Consider the following 18,651-nt stretch of genomic DNA (forward strand, 5'->3'; position numbering starts at 1 on the left):
GATTTTTTTGACGAGAAAGTTTTAAATTCGCTTTAAAAATTAAATAACCAACTATAAAAATAAACATTGATTAAAATGTGTAGTATTGTTTGTTCATCTATCGTTCACCTCACATCTTATATTGTCGAACACTCTCTTTCACTTGATAACCAGTCGAAACAGATTGGTGACGTCATCGCTCAATTACTGGACATTGTTTTTTGTAATTGTCATTTTTATTTGATTTGGGCTTTTTTGCGTATTGAGAATCAAAATGACTAAAGGCCTAATATACCTATATCCCAAATAGCATTTCTGGACACATTTTAGGTAATGTTTCTAATAATTGTGACTAATTCTTGACACAAAATGGAAACAGTATGCCACAAATAGGAAACATTTGCGAAACCTATATATTTTTTATGGTTTTATTACGTACATATGTGTTTTCAATATGGTTGCATTAGACATTTCCTGAAATGTTTTGATGCGGAATCAAAACTTTTAGAGGAAATGTTTCGAAAGATTTTTCAGCAGATTTTTCAACAGCTGCCACTGTTTCTGAATGTGAAGAAACAAAATACCAATCTAAAATAGTCTATTTCTCTGTGTGGATTTCAAAATGAAAACAACCATCAACAATGTCGACCTCCGCCATAATTTTTTGTCTTAAAATATTTGTTTTTGGTTTTCTCGCACAAAAAATGTCTGGCAAAAGCAAATTCATCGTTTAATTTAATATTGTAGTTTCATATTTTTAATGCCCCTTCTATATATCATTATTTGTTACTACAAAATATTTATGTTTGAAGTATATATTTTTATTGTTATTTCTATATTATGGTTCTGAAAATAAAATTATATAAATCAATGAAGTAGAACGCGGTCTTATGAGTTTAAAAGTTCAACAGCCGATTAAACCTATATTTTTAGTTAAAAACGCGGCTGTCAATAGCAATCATGGTGGAATTTTAATGCATTATTTTATAAAATTGACATGGATTCGGACACAAATTATCTACATTACATCATGACATAAGATTTGTGTCTAAAAAGAGAGAAACTCGTGTTTCGAAAATTAATCGACAATAAATGGAGACCTTGTTTCCAAAATGTTTTGATTTAGCGCTATCTTTGTAGAAATTTCGAACTAGTCACCTGTCAATAACGTCAATCAAAACTTGTGGTCAAAATAATTAAAACACTTGATTTACTTATTATAACACCATTATAACACAAAAACATGTATTCCATTGTGGAAAAAAAGAAAAAAACGTTTGCTGGTAACATTTTTTTTCGGTTTCCTGTTGGGTATGGGTAGTGGCTGTTATTACATTTATTCCTAAAACAAATCATCTCTGTAATGCATATAATAAATAATTATAAAATTGGCCTTAGAAAAAATCTGTATTTGTACTCACCATATGTCCTTCCTTCTGCTTTTTTAATTATAAGTAGAGGTAGAAGGCCGATTCTGCATCAGTGGAGCAGTGGAGCAGAGCGCACGGCGCATGCGCGAGGAGTGGGGGTACAGCGCAGGCGCGAGGAGGAGGAACACGGCGCAGGCGCGAGGAGGAGGGGAGCTGTCAAATGTCAAACGTCATATGTCAAACGTCAAACGTCAAACTTGTCATCTGTCAAACGTCAAACGTCATATGTCAAACGTCAAACTTGTCTTACGTCATCTGTCAAACCTGTCTTACGTCATCTGTCAAACGTCAAACCTGTCAAACGTCAAACCTGTCATCTGTCAAATGTCAAACGTCAAACCTGTCTTACGTCAAACGTCAAATGTCAAACGTCAAACGTCATCTGTCAAACCTGTCTTACGTCATCTGTCAAACGTCAAACCTGTCAAACGTCAAATGTCAAACGTCAAATGTCAAATGTCAAACCTGTTTTACGTCATCTATTAAACGTCAAACGTTAATCTGTCTTACGTCATACCTATTATATACAGGGTGTTAATGAAAAACAAAATACAAATTTTTAATATTTATTTAAAGTATGCAATACATTTACTTTTTGATATTTTGGCGCAGGTACTAAATACTATTATAGCAGATGATATAAACGTCATAATTATATACAAAAATAGAACTATATATGAAATCACTGTAGGTTCTTCCTTATCCTTTTTACACGTCTGATTTTTCATAGTTGAACTATCGTTAAAATTGATGGGTAACATCTGCCAATCAGATTGATCTCCAACACTTCTATTTGAAAAGATTACCCTTATTTTATATTTTATGTTCGTCTTATTCCTAGTCTCTTCTTCCGATAATGGACGTTTGAAAACTTCCACCGATCCGTTATTGCTATATTCCAATCTCTGCCAAGCTTCTGGCCATTTACACTTCGTTGTAGAATCATTATTTTTTAAACATACGAAAGCTTCAATAACATCTTTCGGTTTATTTATATAGAATGTATTTTGCACTATAACGGCAAATATAATAAAAGCTGAACTTAACGCCGCCATGTCTGGATACTGAATGACTGTTTAGCTATGTTGACGGAGAGAATATAAACAATCTCGGCATCTTGCTTGAGAAGGGGGAGGACCGTCAATATGAGTCACTTGATCAGGTCTGTTGTAGTGAATAAAACATGGCAATTGCGTTTGCAAATAGAAATTATTTTTGTATTCGATAGGAAGTCGAGACCATATATTTAAAAGCGTATAGGGGCTAATATGCTCTGCTAGAAATTCTACAGACAGTGCTTTTAACTCCTCTGTAGTATATTTTGCCAAATCCAAATACATGTTTACTTTTCAAGTGGTTAAATAATACTAAAGAATAAAACGTTAAATTATTATTTTTATACATTTATTCACAACAGTTACAAGGTGTTATTTTTACAAGTAACTCTAACCTATAATTAGCAATAAACTTTTGATTTAAAAAATTATGCGTATATCGTAGGGCGAGTCATCCAAACAAATCATTTAGTATGTTTATGGGAGATCTTCAATTCTAGAAGTTTCGAAAACATATACTGTTTCTCTTCGTAAAATTTTATAAGTTCTTTTAATTGTTGTAAATTAGCCAAATGTTTCTCTAGTAAAAAATTTATATCTTCGGTAGACATCTTTCTCCTTTTACACATATTTACTCTTCAAGTGTTTAAATAATACTAAAGAATAAAGCGTTAAATTATTATTTCTATACATTTATTCACAAGCGGTAAATACACATATGAGTTGAAAATCATTTTTGAGTTTATTTGGATTAATTTCTAGAAATTCCAACATATAATATGATAATTCACAAACATTTAAATAACAATATTTTTTAATTTCTTCCAAACAATTTTCTTCAGAGACATTACAAGCTCTAATATAATGTAAAAGATTATCGTAAAAAGGTCTTAAGTCTAATTTTACAAGTAACTCTAACCTATAATTAACAATACACTTTTGATTTAAAATTAATCGAATGTCTTCCATAGTGAAACAAAACGGCACATCCAAGCACATCACTGTAATTATCCACTCTTCTAAGAATTTGCTTGCTTTAACGGTGAAATTTTCAGATAGGGCTTGAACAGTTTTCTCCATTTTCTCATTGTCAGGTACCAAAATAAATGATGATGCAATGTTCAAAAACTCGAACCAATCCGTATCGTCAAATGATATTATTATTAGTTCATTGGGTAGGTTGAATAATTTGTTCACAATTTTAACTGATGGTACCAATCCTTTCGCGATACTTATTCCAGCAACAATATCAAAGTTCTTCGTGGGATAACACGTTTCAGCCAATAATCTGCGTTCTTTCTTGATTTCCGTATTACTTCGTAAAACCATACTGTTTAGATACTCGAAATAATCTGGTGAGGAACATGATGAATTTGAGGTTATGTCTAGCGCTCTCATATCGACATACGCACAAACAGATGTCTTGACGATTATTAATTGATCGTATATGTTTTATTTCCTTCCCCTACCACCACCAAACTAATTTATTTGTTTAAACTTGTTTATATTCAATTCTAAAAATAGAATCTTACGTAACGACCAACCGCTATCTCTTTCCTGGAAAGCACCAGATTTCGTCACTAAGACTTGTTTAAACTCGTTGAATACTTCATCCAGATTTGTATTTTCGTAAACAACATCATATCGGGAATTAAATGATTTAATATCTTCTTTCGTTTCAGATCCTAATATGTATGAACAAAATAATTCCATATTGAATTTGATGGAGGTATGAATCGATATATGTTCCTGAAGTAAACGTACAATAGTATCTTTAAGAGCATCTAAATATAGGATAATATTATTCGGATGTGATTCAGAGGTTATCCTATAAGATTTAATTCGATTTTTAAAAGCACACCTAACAAGCTGAATTCCAGGTTCTAATTCTACACAACACTGATTTTTATGTTGATGACTTAAACAGTGGAAATTACACTCCTTACACAATGAATGCATTTTGAATACTGAAGAGGTTTAGACAATGTCTTTACTTTTATCAATCCAACTATTATGTGATTTGTCGAATCCTAACCACTTGACTAGAATTTTATTTCCTTTCTTTTTCAACACTTGCTCTACAAGATAGATTTCAGGTTGTTTAGTTTTCTGTAATTCTTCTTCGTAAAATCCACCGCTGATGGGATTACCTTGATAACCTTCTAAGAGGTACGTTACAGGGTTTGTGATTTTTACTTTAGATACTTTGAAAAGCTCAGTGGTCCAATTTGGCGTATATCCTTTTTCAAAAAGATGTTTCTGTTTTGAGATTCTAACGGTATCGCCAACTTTAAATTTTGATTTTCCCGCTACCTTAATATGACTATAAACGCCACCTAGTAGTTTCTCTTCACTATTACTATCCACATTCTTCGGTTTCATTCCAATGGTTCTGTGTTTCGTATCGTTATAGTCTTCTGTAACTTTATTTAGTAATTCCAGCCATCTATGGTTCCCATTCAACGTAAACGATCTAAACAATTTTTCCTTAATAGTGCGAATTACACGTTCAGCTATAGAGGCTTTCAAAGGACTAAAAGTACTGTAGTGTTGGATCTTGTATTTTTTCATCAAATTTTGAAACTGACTGTTGTAATACTCTTTGCCATTATCCGACACCAACTTTTTAGGAATTCTGTTTGAAGATTTCAATATGATTTCCATGGCCTTAGTAATGTCTGGTGCAGATTTTGATTTTACAGGTTTTGTCCATAGATATTTGGAAAAACAATCAATCACAACCAAGATATATTTATAGCCCTTATTCTCTCGAGAATATTGATCTAATTGAGCAAGATCGGTGGCAAAAGTATCGTCTAAACCATACTGAATAAATCTTCGTCTTTTGAATTTAATACGAGCGGGTTTATGAAGTTCCCTAACGACTTGTTCTCTAGAACCCATCGCTTTGTCTAACGAAATAGTGCTGGTATATGTGTATTTATATTTTATTTTGGGTTAGAATTTTTTTTACTTAATAATAAATCTTCAAGGACACCTTTTACATCACCCAAATCGTTTGATAAATCGTCTATTTTCTGGTTTGTTATTGTCTTAAACGAATCAAGCACTCTCTGATATTGTGCTGCTATATCCGTATCAATGTTCTGTATATCATGCTCAATGTTTGATAGTTTAGAATTGATTTTTTTTTCACTTTCCAGCATATCAAGATCTATATGCAGTTTCTTGACTATCTCATCCTCTAAAGTTCCAAATTTCTTATCCATATCCGTTAGACGTGTTGAAATTTTTGAAAACGTCTCCTGTAAGTCTATCTCTAACGCCTCTAATCTTTCGGCAAGAACACTGTTAAATGCGTTTATTGTTTCCATAGAACGAGCTTGAAATTTTATCTCTTCGCGGACTTTCCCTGCTAGCTCATCAGTATATCGTTTAGTCGATACATCGCTCTCTTCTGTAGGGTCTTCAACATTAGTTATTTTTCGATTTTCAAAATCATAATCTCCTTCAGGTGTGTGGGAAAATTCAGGTTGAGGGTGTACTAACCTTCGCTTGGAAGATAAAGACCATCCGAACTTGTTCATGGTTGAAATAATAATGCTCAAATATCTAGTATAACACTTTATTTATAGGTTCAACTACACCTAGTTCTAACAATTCTTCAAGAATACTCATTATTTCATTCGTATGGTTTCCGTTTCCTGCTGTTTGAGAGGCATCCAGTTTACTTAATCTATCCACCAACTCGTTGACGTCATCATAATAAATATATTCTTTAGGTTTTTCTTATACTCAAGTAGTGCGGATCCAGATTTAGTTTGCGATCTGGTTTTAGGGATTTTCTGTGCTATATTGCTGGCTGATGAATGCCTAAGTCTTGAACCTTCAAGCGAAGCCGAAGATGCAGCTGTAATCAATGGTTTAACGAAATCCCTATATTTCACAGATTTACTACCTCTCAATTGTCCCAATGGACTAAAATCTCTTTTGTGAACGTTGGTTTGCTTCAATATTTTCTGAAATTGAACTCTATCGTTTTCAGTAAAGTGCATAGGTTTCTTTAGAAATAACAATTCATATAAACCACGATTTCCTTTGTAAATAGAATCGCCTACTCGTATATCACCATTTTGAAGAAAATCCACTTTTTCCGTCCCCATTTTCCAAGTTTCAGTTGGTGCATTATGTTGTAAACCATACGTATGATCTATTTCATCGGAATCTATAAAGTACTTATCGATAAATTCATGTGCTATTTTTGGATACTGATCCAAGTAGCTCTTGTACACTTCAGTTTGTTCTAGAATTGATTTTTGAAGATCTTCGTTAGCATCTTTAAATGCTTGTAGTGATTGTACTTCCATAAAAACATTATCATCATCATCATTATCACTGTTTCCAGACTTCTCCGCAATCATTTCAGTCGGCTGGAATTCAACATACTTTTGAGAACTGCGTTCAGGTTTCGGCTGTTTCTTTATCGATGATGGTGGTGTTATCTTTTCCATCTTTACAATTTCCTCTTCCTTGTTCTTTATTGTTCTGTCTGCGAGTTTATTTAAGGGTATAGTTATAGGTCCCAATATTCTATTTAGAGTTTCATCTCCCTCATCACGTTCTAATTTCAAGGCTAGATGTTTTTTTCGTATATGTCTAGCAGCATTTATAATCTTTCTCTGAACTTCTCGCTCATCTTTTGTTAATATTTTAGGCATTTCGAACCCGATCTGTTTCAATCAGGGCCGTTCCAATCAGGTCCGTTCAATCAGGTCCGTTCAATCAGGTCTGTTACAATCGGGTCTGTTTCAATCAGGTCTGTTACAATCGGGTCTGTTTCAATCAGGTCTGTTTCAATCAGGTCTGTTCCAATCGGGTCTGTTTCAATCAGGTCTGTTTCAATCAGGTCTGTTACAATCGGATCGTTTGATACTAGGTGTATCCTCGATCAAGGACTCTTACATACTAACCATTAAACTATGTTTATGGTATTATATAGGTATTAAATCTGCTTCGGTAACGACCTTTGTGAATATCACAGTCTTTAACAATAACAAGAAATCCATATTTGTCTTTCCAACATTCAGAACATATATCCTTAAACATGTTTATCGACATGTCTGTATTTACGTGATCATCATACACATGCCTAAGATTAGTATCATCTTGCTTGAAAAGTATCAACATATTAGCATTATCTCGAACCAATTGTTTGGGATCTTTGAATAGGTCTGACAGAGGTAAAACGAGTCGATTGCATTGTGACGACCCATGCAAAAATAATTTCTAATTTTATCTTGTTTCTCACAAGCTACATCATCGAATATGAAGACAGAGTCGGGTTTGGCGTTTACGGGATCCAATACACTATCGTTATCGCTGTATCCGTAGTAATTAACACCTTTAATACGATCCAAAACCTGTTGCAAAAATGTGTATTTGTCTTGAAAGAGAGACTTTGAGTAAACATACACGTTCTCAAACCGAAGTCCGTTTGGATCTGTTAAAAGACTTAACATCACATTCGTTTTTCCTGAATTACTGGGGCCACAGATTATAGCCCTTATAGTATTTGGTAATAGATCGCTATGTCGATTTCTAGCATCACCCTGTGCGATATCGAAATTACAAACATCAATATCGATTTTCTGTTTAACTTTTCTCATTTTTTTTTTCACATATATACGATGTTTATTCGATCACGTCTTCAGTTGTAATGAGAACGTCAAAGGGTAAAGGTCTCTTAAATAGGGCTATCAATAAATTACCATTTGAACTTCATTTACCTGGTTACCAGTATTGTGGTCCGGGAACAAAGCTTGCTAAACGATTAGCTAGAGGAGATCCAGGCATAAACGAATTAGATCGAGCGTGTAAGGAGCACGATATCGCATACTCGAAAGAAAAGGATTTGAATCGACGACATCAAGCCGATAAAGTGTTGGAGGAAAAAGCGTGGGAAAGAGTTAAAGCTTTGGATTCTAATATCGGAGAAAAAAGTGCTGCGTGGCTTGTTACAAACGCAATGAAAACAAAACGAAAGCTTGGTATGGGTGTTAAACGAAAACCCTTCAAATCTTTTATTGTTAATAAAGTGAAGAGACATATTAAACATTATGGTAATGGCACCCTCAAGGATAATATTAAACTAGCACTGAGAGCAGCTCGCATGAGTGTTAAACAAGCTGGTGGTAGAAGAAAAGTTAAAGTACCTAGAGTTATCCCAGTACCTAAAGTCGGAGGAATTTTACCTCTTATTCCGCTCTTCGCAGGCCTAAGTGCTTTGGGAGCTCTTACCGGAGGCGCTGCTTCTGTCGCTAAAGCTGTTCAAGATAGCCGAGCGGCAAGAGATAAATTAAAGGAATCTCAACGACATAACGAAACCATGGAAGCCATTGCGTTGGGTAAAAGAGGAAGCGGATTATACCTTGCCAAACACAAGACAGGATATGGATTATTTCTTCAGAAGCAATTGCCAAAAAACTACCAATAAAGCTACCCAATCGACCTTTGTCTAACCTAGATATACAGAAATATGTAAAGAAATTAAAAATTGTCAACTTCAGAGGAGTATTTATGCGAAATGCTCTACCACAAACACCTAGAACGAACGAGTGCGGTGTTGTAAATTTGGACGAGATTGAAGGAGATGGAACTCATTGGGTAGCATATAGAAAAACAAGGGATAAAGTTGTGTATTTTGATAGTTTTGGAAATTTAAACCCACCAAAAGAAATTGTTCGATATTTCAAGAAATGTAAAATATATTATAATTACGACAGTATCAAACATATAATACTTATAATTGTGGTCATCTTGCATTGTCCTTTCTCTATAATAATAAATAGTTATAAAAGAACATGTGTTTTAATTTCACGCTCAGTCATGTCTCAGACATTCACACTGAAAGGTCGTTCTAGCTGTTTAAGCGTGGACATTAATCCTCCAATAGAACTCGATTCTAGATACAGTTATTCTCTAGCTCTGATATCTCTCAGTACCTGGAATTCAATACCGAATATCGAACCAGGTCGAAATAAGTTTCATTATTCTGTAGACGGTATAAAGCAAATAATTGAAATTCCAACAGGATCTTACGAGATTACCGGACATTGAAGAGTATTTGCAAAAGAGCTAAGTTCGAAGAGTAAAACCGTTATAAAGTTACACCCTAATAATAATACACTAAAGTGTGAAATAAAGTGTATCTACGATATAGATTTTCAACCTGAAGATAGTATTGGAAAAATATTAGATTTTCACCGCAAGTTTTAGCTGCCAACAAATTGCACAAATCAGATATACCTGTGGAAATTTTTCCTGTGGTAACAATACGTATCGAGTGCAATATCATATCTGATCGTATTACATTAATAATCCATCTCATACACTGTACGAGTTTAGTCCTAGCGTAGATCCTGGCTATAGTATAATTATCGAACCCAGGAATCTAATCTACCTTCCAGTAAATAGAAATTTTATTGATAACATTACATTGGATATATTAGATCAGGAATCAAGACCGGTCAACTTTAGAGGTGAAGACATTGTTATACGTTTGGAGCTTAAAAAGAATGGGTTTAACTTTTAAACCTTACTATTTAAATACCAGATCACAGAGCAATCAATCAGTTAGTACTTGTACACCAAAGCAGACGCTCACGTCCAAGAGCATACTTCAGCTTCACCATATTATCAGCAAATATGGACTCCGTATCAGAAAAACTACAAATATTCCAACCGGTCAACGTAGATGAATCCATTGCTCGAGAAGAATGGCATACGTATCACCCGTTCACCAAATCATTTAAGAACAGCGATGAGATAGAAATTGTTATTAATCAACAGGATGTGTTTATGGATATTAGCCAGGCTGAATTATACATTGAGGCCAAATTTCTGGAAGAAGTATCGACAGTTGTGAAAACAGGAAAATGTTCCCTGACAAATAACGTTGGAGCATTTCTATTTGAATCGATAACGTATGAATTGAATGGAAAAGTAATCGATAAAGTACGAGATCCAGGGCTTATAAGTACCGTTAAAAGTCTTTTGTGTCTCAATCAAAATGAAAGTACTGCCCTTGATGTGGCGGGATGGAATTGGCCGAACGGTACTGTGAAATCATATGACCAGAAACAGATAATTTCAGTCTCCTAATACCATTGAATTTCCTATTGAACGTCTTCTCCGATTATACTAGCGCTATTATGGGAACGCAGAAATTAAAGCTTGTACGTGCCAAAAAGGATGATAATTGTTATGTTAATTCAGAGGGAAACAAGAAAGCAGACATCACCATTTTGAATATCGAGTTAAGAGTAAAACATATCTATCCGAACGATTCTGTGAAATTAAAATTGTTTGAAGCAATTTCCAAGGACAAACCGATATTTATTGGATTTAGGAAATGGGAAATTCATGAACTACCTGCTCTACGACAAGCGAGAAAAGATGTATGGACAGTGAAGGCAGCATCTGACGAGCGAGATATGTTGTTGTATTCTTCCAAGAAGATCGAAAAGATAACTATAAAGCTGATGGCACATATTTCGATAATTTGAAAATTACAGATGTCAAGCTTTATCTAAATTCCGAGGCCTACCCATATGAATCCCTAGATTTAAATTTCAAAACCAGACAGTTTACTAAAGCCTATTCCATGTATACGGATTTTCAAAAATCGTATTTGGGAAAGATCAATAGCGAACCTTTGCTAGATTTTACCGCTTTTGCCAGTCGAGCCCTATTTGTAATTGATTGTTCAAAACAAAACGAGGCTCTGAAAAGTAATGTGATAGATGTAAAGCTAGAATTTGAGAGTTCGGAAAATTTCCCCGAAAACACCCGAGCATTTTGTATCATCATATACGATCGAGTCATGGAATATTTACCTTTATCAGGACATGTTAGAACGCTAATTTAATCAGTTGCTGCAAGACATTGATACGATGAAGTTCGTTGTTATAGACGTACAAGGATTTCCCATCCCCGAATTTGAGGTTAAGGAATTATCCATATACGATGGAAAAGAAATGAAAACCTATACGTTTAAACCGAAGATTTGTTACAACCATCTGCCGATACACCATAAGAAGACGATAAATTATATATTTCACAATGTTCATGGAATCCCTTATAATTCAGGGTATTTACCCTATAAGGCGATGTATAACATAATACAGGAGGAATTGGAAGGTGTCGATATGGTTTTCGTTAAAGGATCTATTAAAAAGGAATTTCTGCTGCGCACATACAACGAAATGAATCTTGATCCACCCTGTATAGTGAACTTGGAATTTACTTCTGGACCTGTGCCGAAATTAGAACAATCATACAGTAATTGTAATTATCATAGACTAGAAATATGTTCTTGTACTGTAAATAATGCTCATATATTATATGATTATATTATAAACCTGTTAACACAATAAATTTAAATCTATTAATATCTAGTATTTTTTACTTATTAGCCTGTACATTATATATTAGCTCATTTTACTGTAAACCATTGTCTTGTTCACATCGCTCTCATCATCAAATCGTTATGGATAAATCAAGTGTATTAGAACCAATAATTAATGTAGCATTAAACATTTCCGAGAACCTGGCAGAAAAGCAAATTATTTTCCAAAGTACAAACAAGGAGAAGAAGAAGATTCAAATGTCATATGAAGGTTTTTCAACGTTTCTGGACTTTGTTGATGAAAACGTTAATAGTGGTTGGTGTGATAAATCTATAGAAATTGATGGGCATTTAAACATAACTTATGCTTTTGAAGAAGAAGTGAAAGTGCTGATAATTCAAGATAGGAAATGGAAAACTTATATTGATTGGGAGGATGATTGTATATTGTTATTTAAATACTGTTTACCTATTTTTTATAATTTACTAGATGAGAGAAATGTGGAAAATAAATACACAGTGAAATGAAAAAAATTGTTTTATTTAGAATACTCTAAATCATTTTTTTTTTATAAAATCAGTCTTGAACAATATAAAAAAGTTTGAAAAATGTTTTTCAGTATTACTGTTAAATACATGTGTAAAATAAATATATAATAAAAATAATTATTTATGTTAGGAAAAATTACTAAATTTGAATGCAACTATTGAAAAGCTTAAATCAAACAGTAGACATAGTATAAAACGCCTAAATTTGTATACAATATAAACATGTTAAATATAGTAAGATAAAATATATTGGATATAATACTCTAAATAGAATACACTAAAAATACAAAAATAAAATTAACCCATCCTCTTAAACATGAAAGTAACTAAATCTTAATAAATAAATAAATAAAAAAATAAATAAAATATCGAAGGAAATAGAAGTAAAAAATAGCTGCCATTGGTTTCAGCCTATAGATTTTCCGATATTTCATCCCTATATTTTCCTAGATCTTTATGGCCCCATGCGAGCGTGTACTCGGAATTGGGAATAAGAAATCTCTTATCGTCCGCGTAGGATAAGACTATCTTATTTTTTAGCTCTACATACATATTGTGTAAATGTGAACGGAAAGTGTTCATCGAGCGATAGATTTTCGTACCTGCTACATCGACCGTGTTTTTATAATCATCCAAACTAATATCTTGTTTGGTGAGTAGTCAGCACGCCTTTGGCCTTTTCGTTAACTCACCATCCACATTTACACAATATGCTTTAGCCCCAGTTCCATAAAACTCCCACAAAATTTTTCCTGCATATTCATCCTTCATACGGCCCAACACAGACGAATTTACAGGAATATCGTGTGGATTGTTTTGCGAGTAATTTGACGTATCGAATCTATCCAAATTTTCGCGCATGTCATCATAAAAATTGTCGGTTTGAATTTGTAAAATTAGAGAATCGGTGTCAGTGTAGAGCAGTGAGGCTTTATTACCGTACTTTGGTTTAATATAACTATACAAAAAATCATACATAATAGTTTTGGAAATTTCCAAAATTGAAAAACCTACGTAAATAGGTTTATTATATACGATTTTCTGTTTAGCCATATGTATTGCGACTAAATTCTCGCTAAAAATCGTCAAGTCTTTAAAATGCGGTTTGGAAATGTACGCTTCTGCCCCTAGCTTTCTACCAATATTTTCCCAGTGGGTAACTAACTTAATATTTACCCGTTTCTCCACGTTCTCCATTGTCTTTCCAAATACAGCGTTATTCATAAGTTTGAAAAAATCTTTTTCAAACTTATTTTCAGCGTTATTACGCTTTGCTGTATTTAGATCAATGTAGGTTTTCAACCAGGGAGATTGATTAAATGATAAAATGCGATGAATTTTGGCAAGTTTCAGACCATGGTTCAACGCTTGTTGTAAATTTTGATAATGAATTACATATCTAACTTTAGAATTAAAATTGGGGATTAATTTTGAAACTTTAGATCCCTCTGGTTGAACGGACTCTGGGCAAAAGGGTAATTCGTTGTGTAAATCATGTAAATGCTCCGGATACTCTAAATCGACTTCAAAAACATAACCTATATTAGAATTTTTATCGATATTCATAAAATTTAAGTTTGAAATTTCTTCTTCTGTTAGCCACGTAAAGTTACCTGTTGGTAGATATTGCGACATGGCTGCACCATATAAATTGGTAGCATCCAAGTACATAATGTAGGAAGTAGGTTTGGAAGCGTCGTATATAGACATAAATTTGTTATTCGCGATAGCTTTTCTAACACTACATTGACTGACACCGCCGCGAATCCCGTGTTTAAAGAAATGTATCATGTCTAGATCTGTCAATAATTTCAGCTCGATAGATGTAGTTTTTAAAGCCGCGTCAAAGGACAGAGATGGTGCGGTGAAGTATTGACAAGGATCTAGACCGTATGTTTGTAGACACACCTCTCTAAAATTCTCAAAAACATCAGTTAATAATAGTACGTCGGATTTTAAATATATATCTGAATATTCGCCTAAAGTTTGACATTTAAATAAATTCCATACGTTCAATGCACGCTCGTAATCTCCTTGTTTGATGGCTTCTTTTCTAAGTTCGTTATAGAAACCATCAATGGGTGGAAGCTTGGTATCGTCTAATTTGGAAAAGGAATCTACGTACGAATATGGGAAAACACCCTTCATACGAATAACCTTAAATTCTTCTTCGTTAGGGAAATACTTTCTAACCTCGCGACACTGCTGTGATGTTAAATTTTGACTTAGTTTATCCAGGCTTGATGCCATAAATCGAAAACTATCCAAAAATCTTAATTTTAAAAATAACTTTTGTTGTCGCTTTTCCTGGTTATTGTCGTCATCCCCCACCATAATATATTTTGTAAAAGAAATATATCTTTCTTTGTTTTGGGGAATGACGTCCAATCGTTCTTCCTCCACAGCCAATTCTTTTATAAAAAGATGGCTGTCAAAATTTGACATATTGTGGAAGAACACAGGAATGAAATTAGGTATTTTAAAATTTAGATTACAAACAGAGTGAGCCGCACCTCGATATTTTCCTGTCAGATGACAGTGGTCCCTTACTCTGTCATCTTCCACATTAAACGGTCTTTCGCAAATATGACAATGCGTCATCTGATAAAACTCAGCTTCTTGTACGCTACTGAGAGGAGACATGGATACAATATTTTTCATAAATCGATTGTAGATTGATTTACAATCAGTCTCTAACCAATCTATGAAAACTTTATGTGCATCAGGTCCTCTAAAAGTCTTGAAAATCGACTGAGAATTATCAAAATCGCATTTAATGTAATAGGCAAAAGAATAAGGAACGTGTTGGTGTGTTTTCACCGTATAGGAAATTTCAGGATCCAACTCGTTTTGCTCTGTTTGTATAGGTTCCAAAATAGTTTCAAAATCAGCGTATACAACAAAAGGTACTTTTAATTTTCGTTCGAAATTCGTAAATTTAAGGATATTCTCGGGAATATTTTCACCATATTTATTTTTCTTTAAATTATTCGAAGGAGTTTCAACTACAACGTGACCACAATCGTATTTTTGATGATTTTCTAATTTAATATCTGAAGAAAAATAAACCAAGCAACCATCGCATAAGAATTTTGAATGTTGTTTGCCTGAAAGTTGTTTGGAGATTAGGCGAGACATATTTCTTATTAAACAGTAATGATTATTGCCAGAATCATCACTGATTAATAACAAATTCACACGTCTATCTGTCTTATGAGATCTAGTAAAATACAAAGGACCCACAACTTCAATAATATTCCTATCATGTTTATAACCCTTCTCGAGTCCATAAACATTAATAGAAATATTATTGAGTTGTTCGAATTTTGACACCTGTTTCAAAGATATCGGAAAATCTATACCTGTCACATCCAATTCCTGCTCAAATGGATGATAATTCTGGACTCGGTTGGCGTTCTGAGTTCGGGGAACTGGGTGAAAGGCGGCTAAAACCGACCATACAAAACATTTCTGGTCAGTGTTTTGTATGTTCAACACAGCCCTTTTCGCTTCTATTTCCTTCGGTAATGGTATATAAGATGAGGCTTTTAGTGGGTTGATTTTATTTACCCTTACATCTACGTGAAGGAGTTGCTGAAGAGTCCAACCTAATGTACACGAAAAAATAATTAGTATGGTGAAATCAGAAAAAATTATATACTTACCACTATCTTTTTCATTGAACTCCTGGAATCTCCGCTTAATGATAGTAGTGAACTGATCAAACAACTCCTCCAAATCGGTGCCCTGACTTGCTCCCCTGAACCTAGAGCCAAAGGACTTGGTCTCCTCTACCTCCTTTGTCTGCAGGAGGAAACGCCCGAAAAGCTCCATACCGACTTTCACATTACCAAACCTTTCGATTTGGCATCTTACCAGCGAAATGATTTTTTCGCGGAGATTAGCTAAAAAATCATTAACGCTGATAGGATCTTTTTTCGATAAAAGTCGGTATGTAGCAATTCGGTTTTTGTAAGAGGTATTAACTAAGTAAACACCTTCCTCCTGCATTACCAAGTGCTCTAAAAAAAAAAATGCGTTTTAATTTAAAAGGTGTATAAAAAAATAATAATAACTTACCGTTATTGAAACCAAGTCTAGCTCTCTTTGGCACCGAAGACTCTGACTCTGCCTGATTGACTAAAATAAAAGAAAAAAAATATTTAATATAAAATAGATCCTTTCTGTTAAAAAAAAAATAGAAATATATGTTAAATAGTTAATTAGTTTAAATAATTGAAAAAAAGTTAAAAATAATAGTTGAATATATTAAAAATAATTAATAGTTAATTAATTTAAAAATAATGGAAAAAGTTAAAAAAATAATAGAAAAATATGTTAAAAAATAATTAAATAGTTAATTAATTTAAAAATAATGGAAAAAGTTAAAAAATAATAGAAAAATATGTTAAAAAAAATAATTAAATAGTTAATTAATTTAAAAGTAATGAAAAACAAATAATTACTTACTGTTAGTGGCAGAGCTTGTTCTTTTCAGGGAGGTCTTCTCTAAATTTTTTGGTTCAGGCTGATTGACTAAAATAGAAAAACCATTTAATATAAAATAAAAAATAAAATAAAAACTCACCATTAGGGGCTCCTTTACAAATCTTCATATGCCTGCCTAAACTATCACTTCTGCTAAAGGATTTCAAACATTTTTGGCACATATCTAAAATAAAAAAGCATTTTTTAAAGCCAGAACATAAAATAAAAATATTTACTTACGTTTACTAAGGCTAGCACCCTCGTCCACGCTGGTTTGGGGCGTGGCAGTTTGGATTTCATTGGCTAAAAAAATAGAAAAAACATTTAATATTGCACAATATAAAAAATAAAATAAAAAACTCACCATTACAAGTCTTCGCATGTCTTGTCAAATTCCTTTTATAGGAAAACAATTCCCCACAAGTGCTGCACAGAAACATTTTTTTTTTATTTTTCACAGTGAAACGACTAATTTCGACGAGAGGCAAGTAGAGACTGACGTGAATTGCGAGTTGTTTGCTGGGTACAATGCTAGGCCGGAAACGGAAACGGAAACCGCAATCTAGAAAAACAAACGCGTGATATCATAGTCGTCATACCGGAAGCTGCAAAGTCCGATTAAAAATAATACCGACCGCAAACTCCGATAAGGAATAAATGTTGCACAATGTATTTTTCACCAAGTTTGATTTATTTTATTTTACTTAAATATTCATCACAATGATTCATCTTCTAGAAAAACAAAAGCATGACATCATGAGAGGAAGCCGTAAAGATTGAAGTATTAGATCATTTTACTGTAAACCATTGTCTTGTTCACATCGCTCTCATCATATCGTTATGGATAAATCAAGTTTGATTTATTTTTACCGTTTAAATAAATATTATTATTATTTATGAATACCCAAAAGGCATTATTAATTAAAACTCAATCGTCAAACGTTAAAATTATCATCTGTGTTAAAACATGGAAAGATTTTTTTTTTGGAATATATACCGGGTGTGAAAAAACAATCTATGATGTAAAGCGTTTGTTTTTTATTAACACCTTGTATATAATAGGTATGACGTAAGACAGGTTTGACGTTTGACATTTGACGTTTGACGTAAGATATGTTTGACAGATGACATTTGACAGATGACGTAAGACAGGTTTGACGTTTGACATATGACATTTGACGTTTGACAGATGACAGGTTTGACATTTGATAGGTTTGACGTTTGACATATGACGTAAGACAGGTTTGACGTTTGACATATGACGTAAGACAGGTTTGACAGATGACGTAAGACAGGTTTGACATTTGACGTTTGACAGGTTTGACAGATGATGTAAGACAAGTTTGACGTTTGACATATGACGTTTGACGTTTGACGTAAGACAAGTTTGACGTTTGACATATGACGTTTGACGTTTGACAGATGACAAGTTTGACGTTTGACGTTTGACATATGACGTTTGACATTTGACAGCCCCCCTCCTCCTCGCGCCTGCGCCGTGTTCCTCCTCCTCGCGCCTGCGCTGTACCCCCACTCCTCGCGCATGCGCCGTGCGCTCTGCTCCACTGCTCCACTGATGCAGAATCGGCCTTCTACCTCTACTATTATAGTATTATAAAAACTTGAAGAATGCTTAAATGCAAAAACTTCAGAACAAAATCACAACAATAAAGTAATGAATGAAGATTGCTCTCATAATATATGACAGAATATCAAATAAATTATGGAAAATTTTCAGGAACAAAACAGGTACGAAATCTGTAAGTGTGAGCCACTTCTGTTT

General features: G+C 33.6%; 2 protein-coding genes across 2 annotated transcripts in view; both read right to left on the minus strand.

The window, feature by feature from the left end:
* LOC115889338 (neurotrimin-like) overlaps positions 1–18,651 on the minus strand; it is a 302,596-nt gene that overhangs the window by 183,823 nt on the left and 100,122 nt on the right. The window lies entirely within an intron of this gene.
* LOC115889433 lies at positions 13,041–17,857 on the minus strand. The gene is made up of 7 exons (XM_030909420.1): positions 17,233–17,857; positions 17,109–17,171; positions 16,969–17,052; positions 16,851–16,916; positions 16,461–16,520; positions 16,046–16,402; positions 13,041–15,988 (listed from the first exon to the last, which is right to left on the minus strand). Exons 1-7 carry the CDS (start codon positions 17,306–17,308, stop codon positions 13,041–13,043), a joined length of 3,654 nt encoding a protein of 1,217 aa, XP_030765280.1. The 5' UTR covers positions 17,309–17,857.

This window comes from Sitophilus oryzae, unplaced genomic scaffold (assembly GCF_002938485.1).
Source record: "Sitophilus oryzae breed Bouriz unplaced genomic scaffold, Soryzae_2.0 scaffold_813_pilon_pilon, whole genome shotgun sequence".
NCBI classification, from domain to species: domain Eukaryota; kingdom Metazoa; phylum Arthropoda; class Insecta; order Coleoptera; family Curculionidae; genus Sitophilus; species Sitophilus oryzae.

What these genes read in the sequence shown, in the direction of transcription:
- LOC115889433 (XM_030909420.1), bottom strand. Translation starts at nt 17,308, where the DNA reads ATGTTTCTGTGCAGCACTTGTGGGGAATTGTTTTCCTATAAAAGGAAT. An exon ending in ACATGCGAAGACTTGTAATG is followed by an intron (nt 17,172 to 17,232) that starts GTGAGTTTTTTA and finishes CTATTTTTTTAG; the next exon opens with CCAATGAAATCCAAACTGCC. An exon ending in TAGACTTGGTTTCAATAACG is followed by an intron (nt 16,403 to 16,460) that starts GTAAGTTATTAT and finishes TTTTTTTTTTAG; the next exon opens with AGCACTTGGTAATGCAGGAG.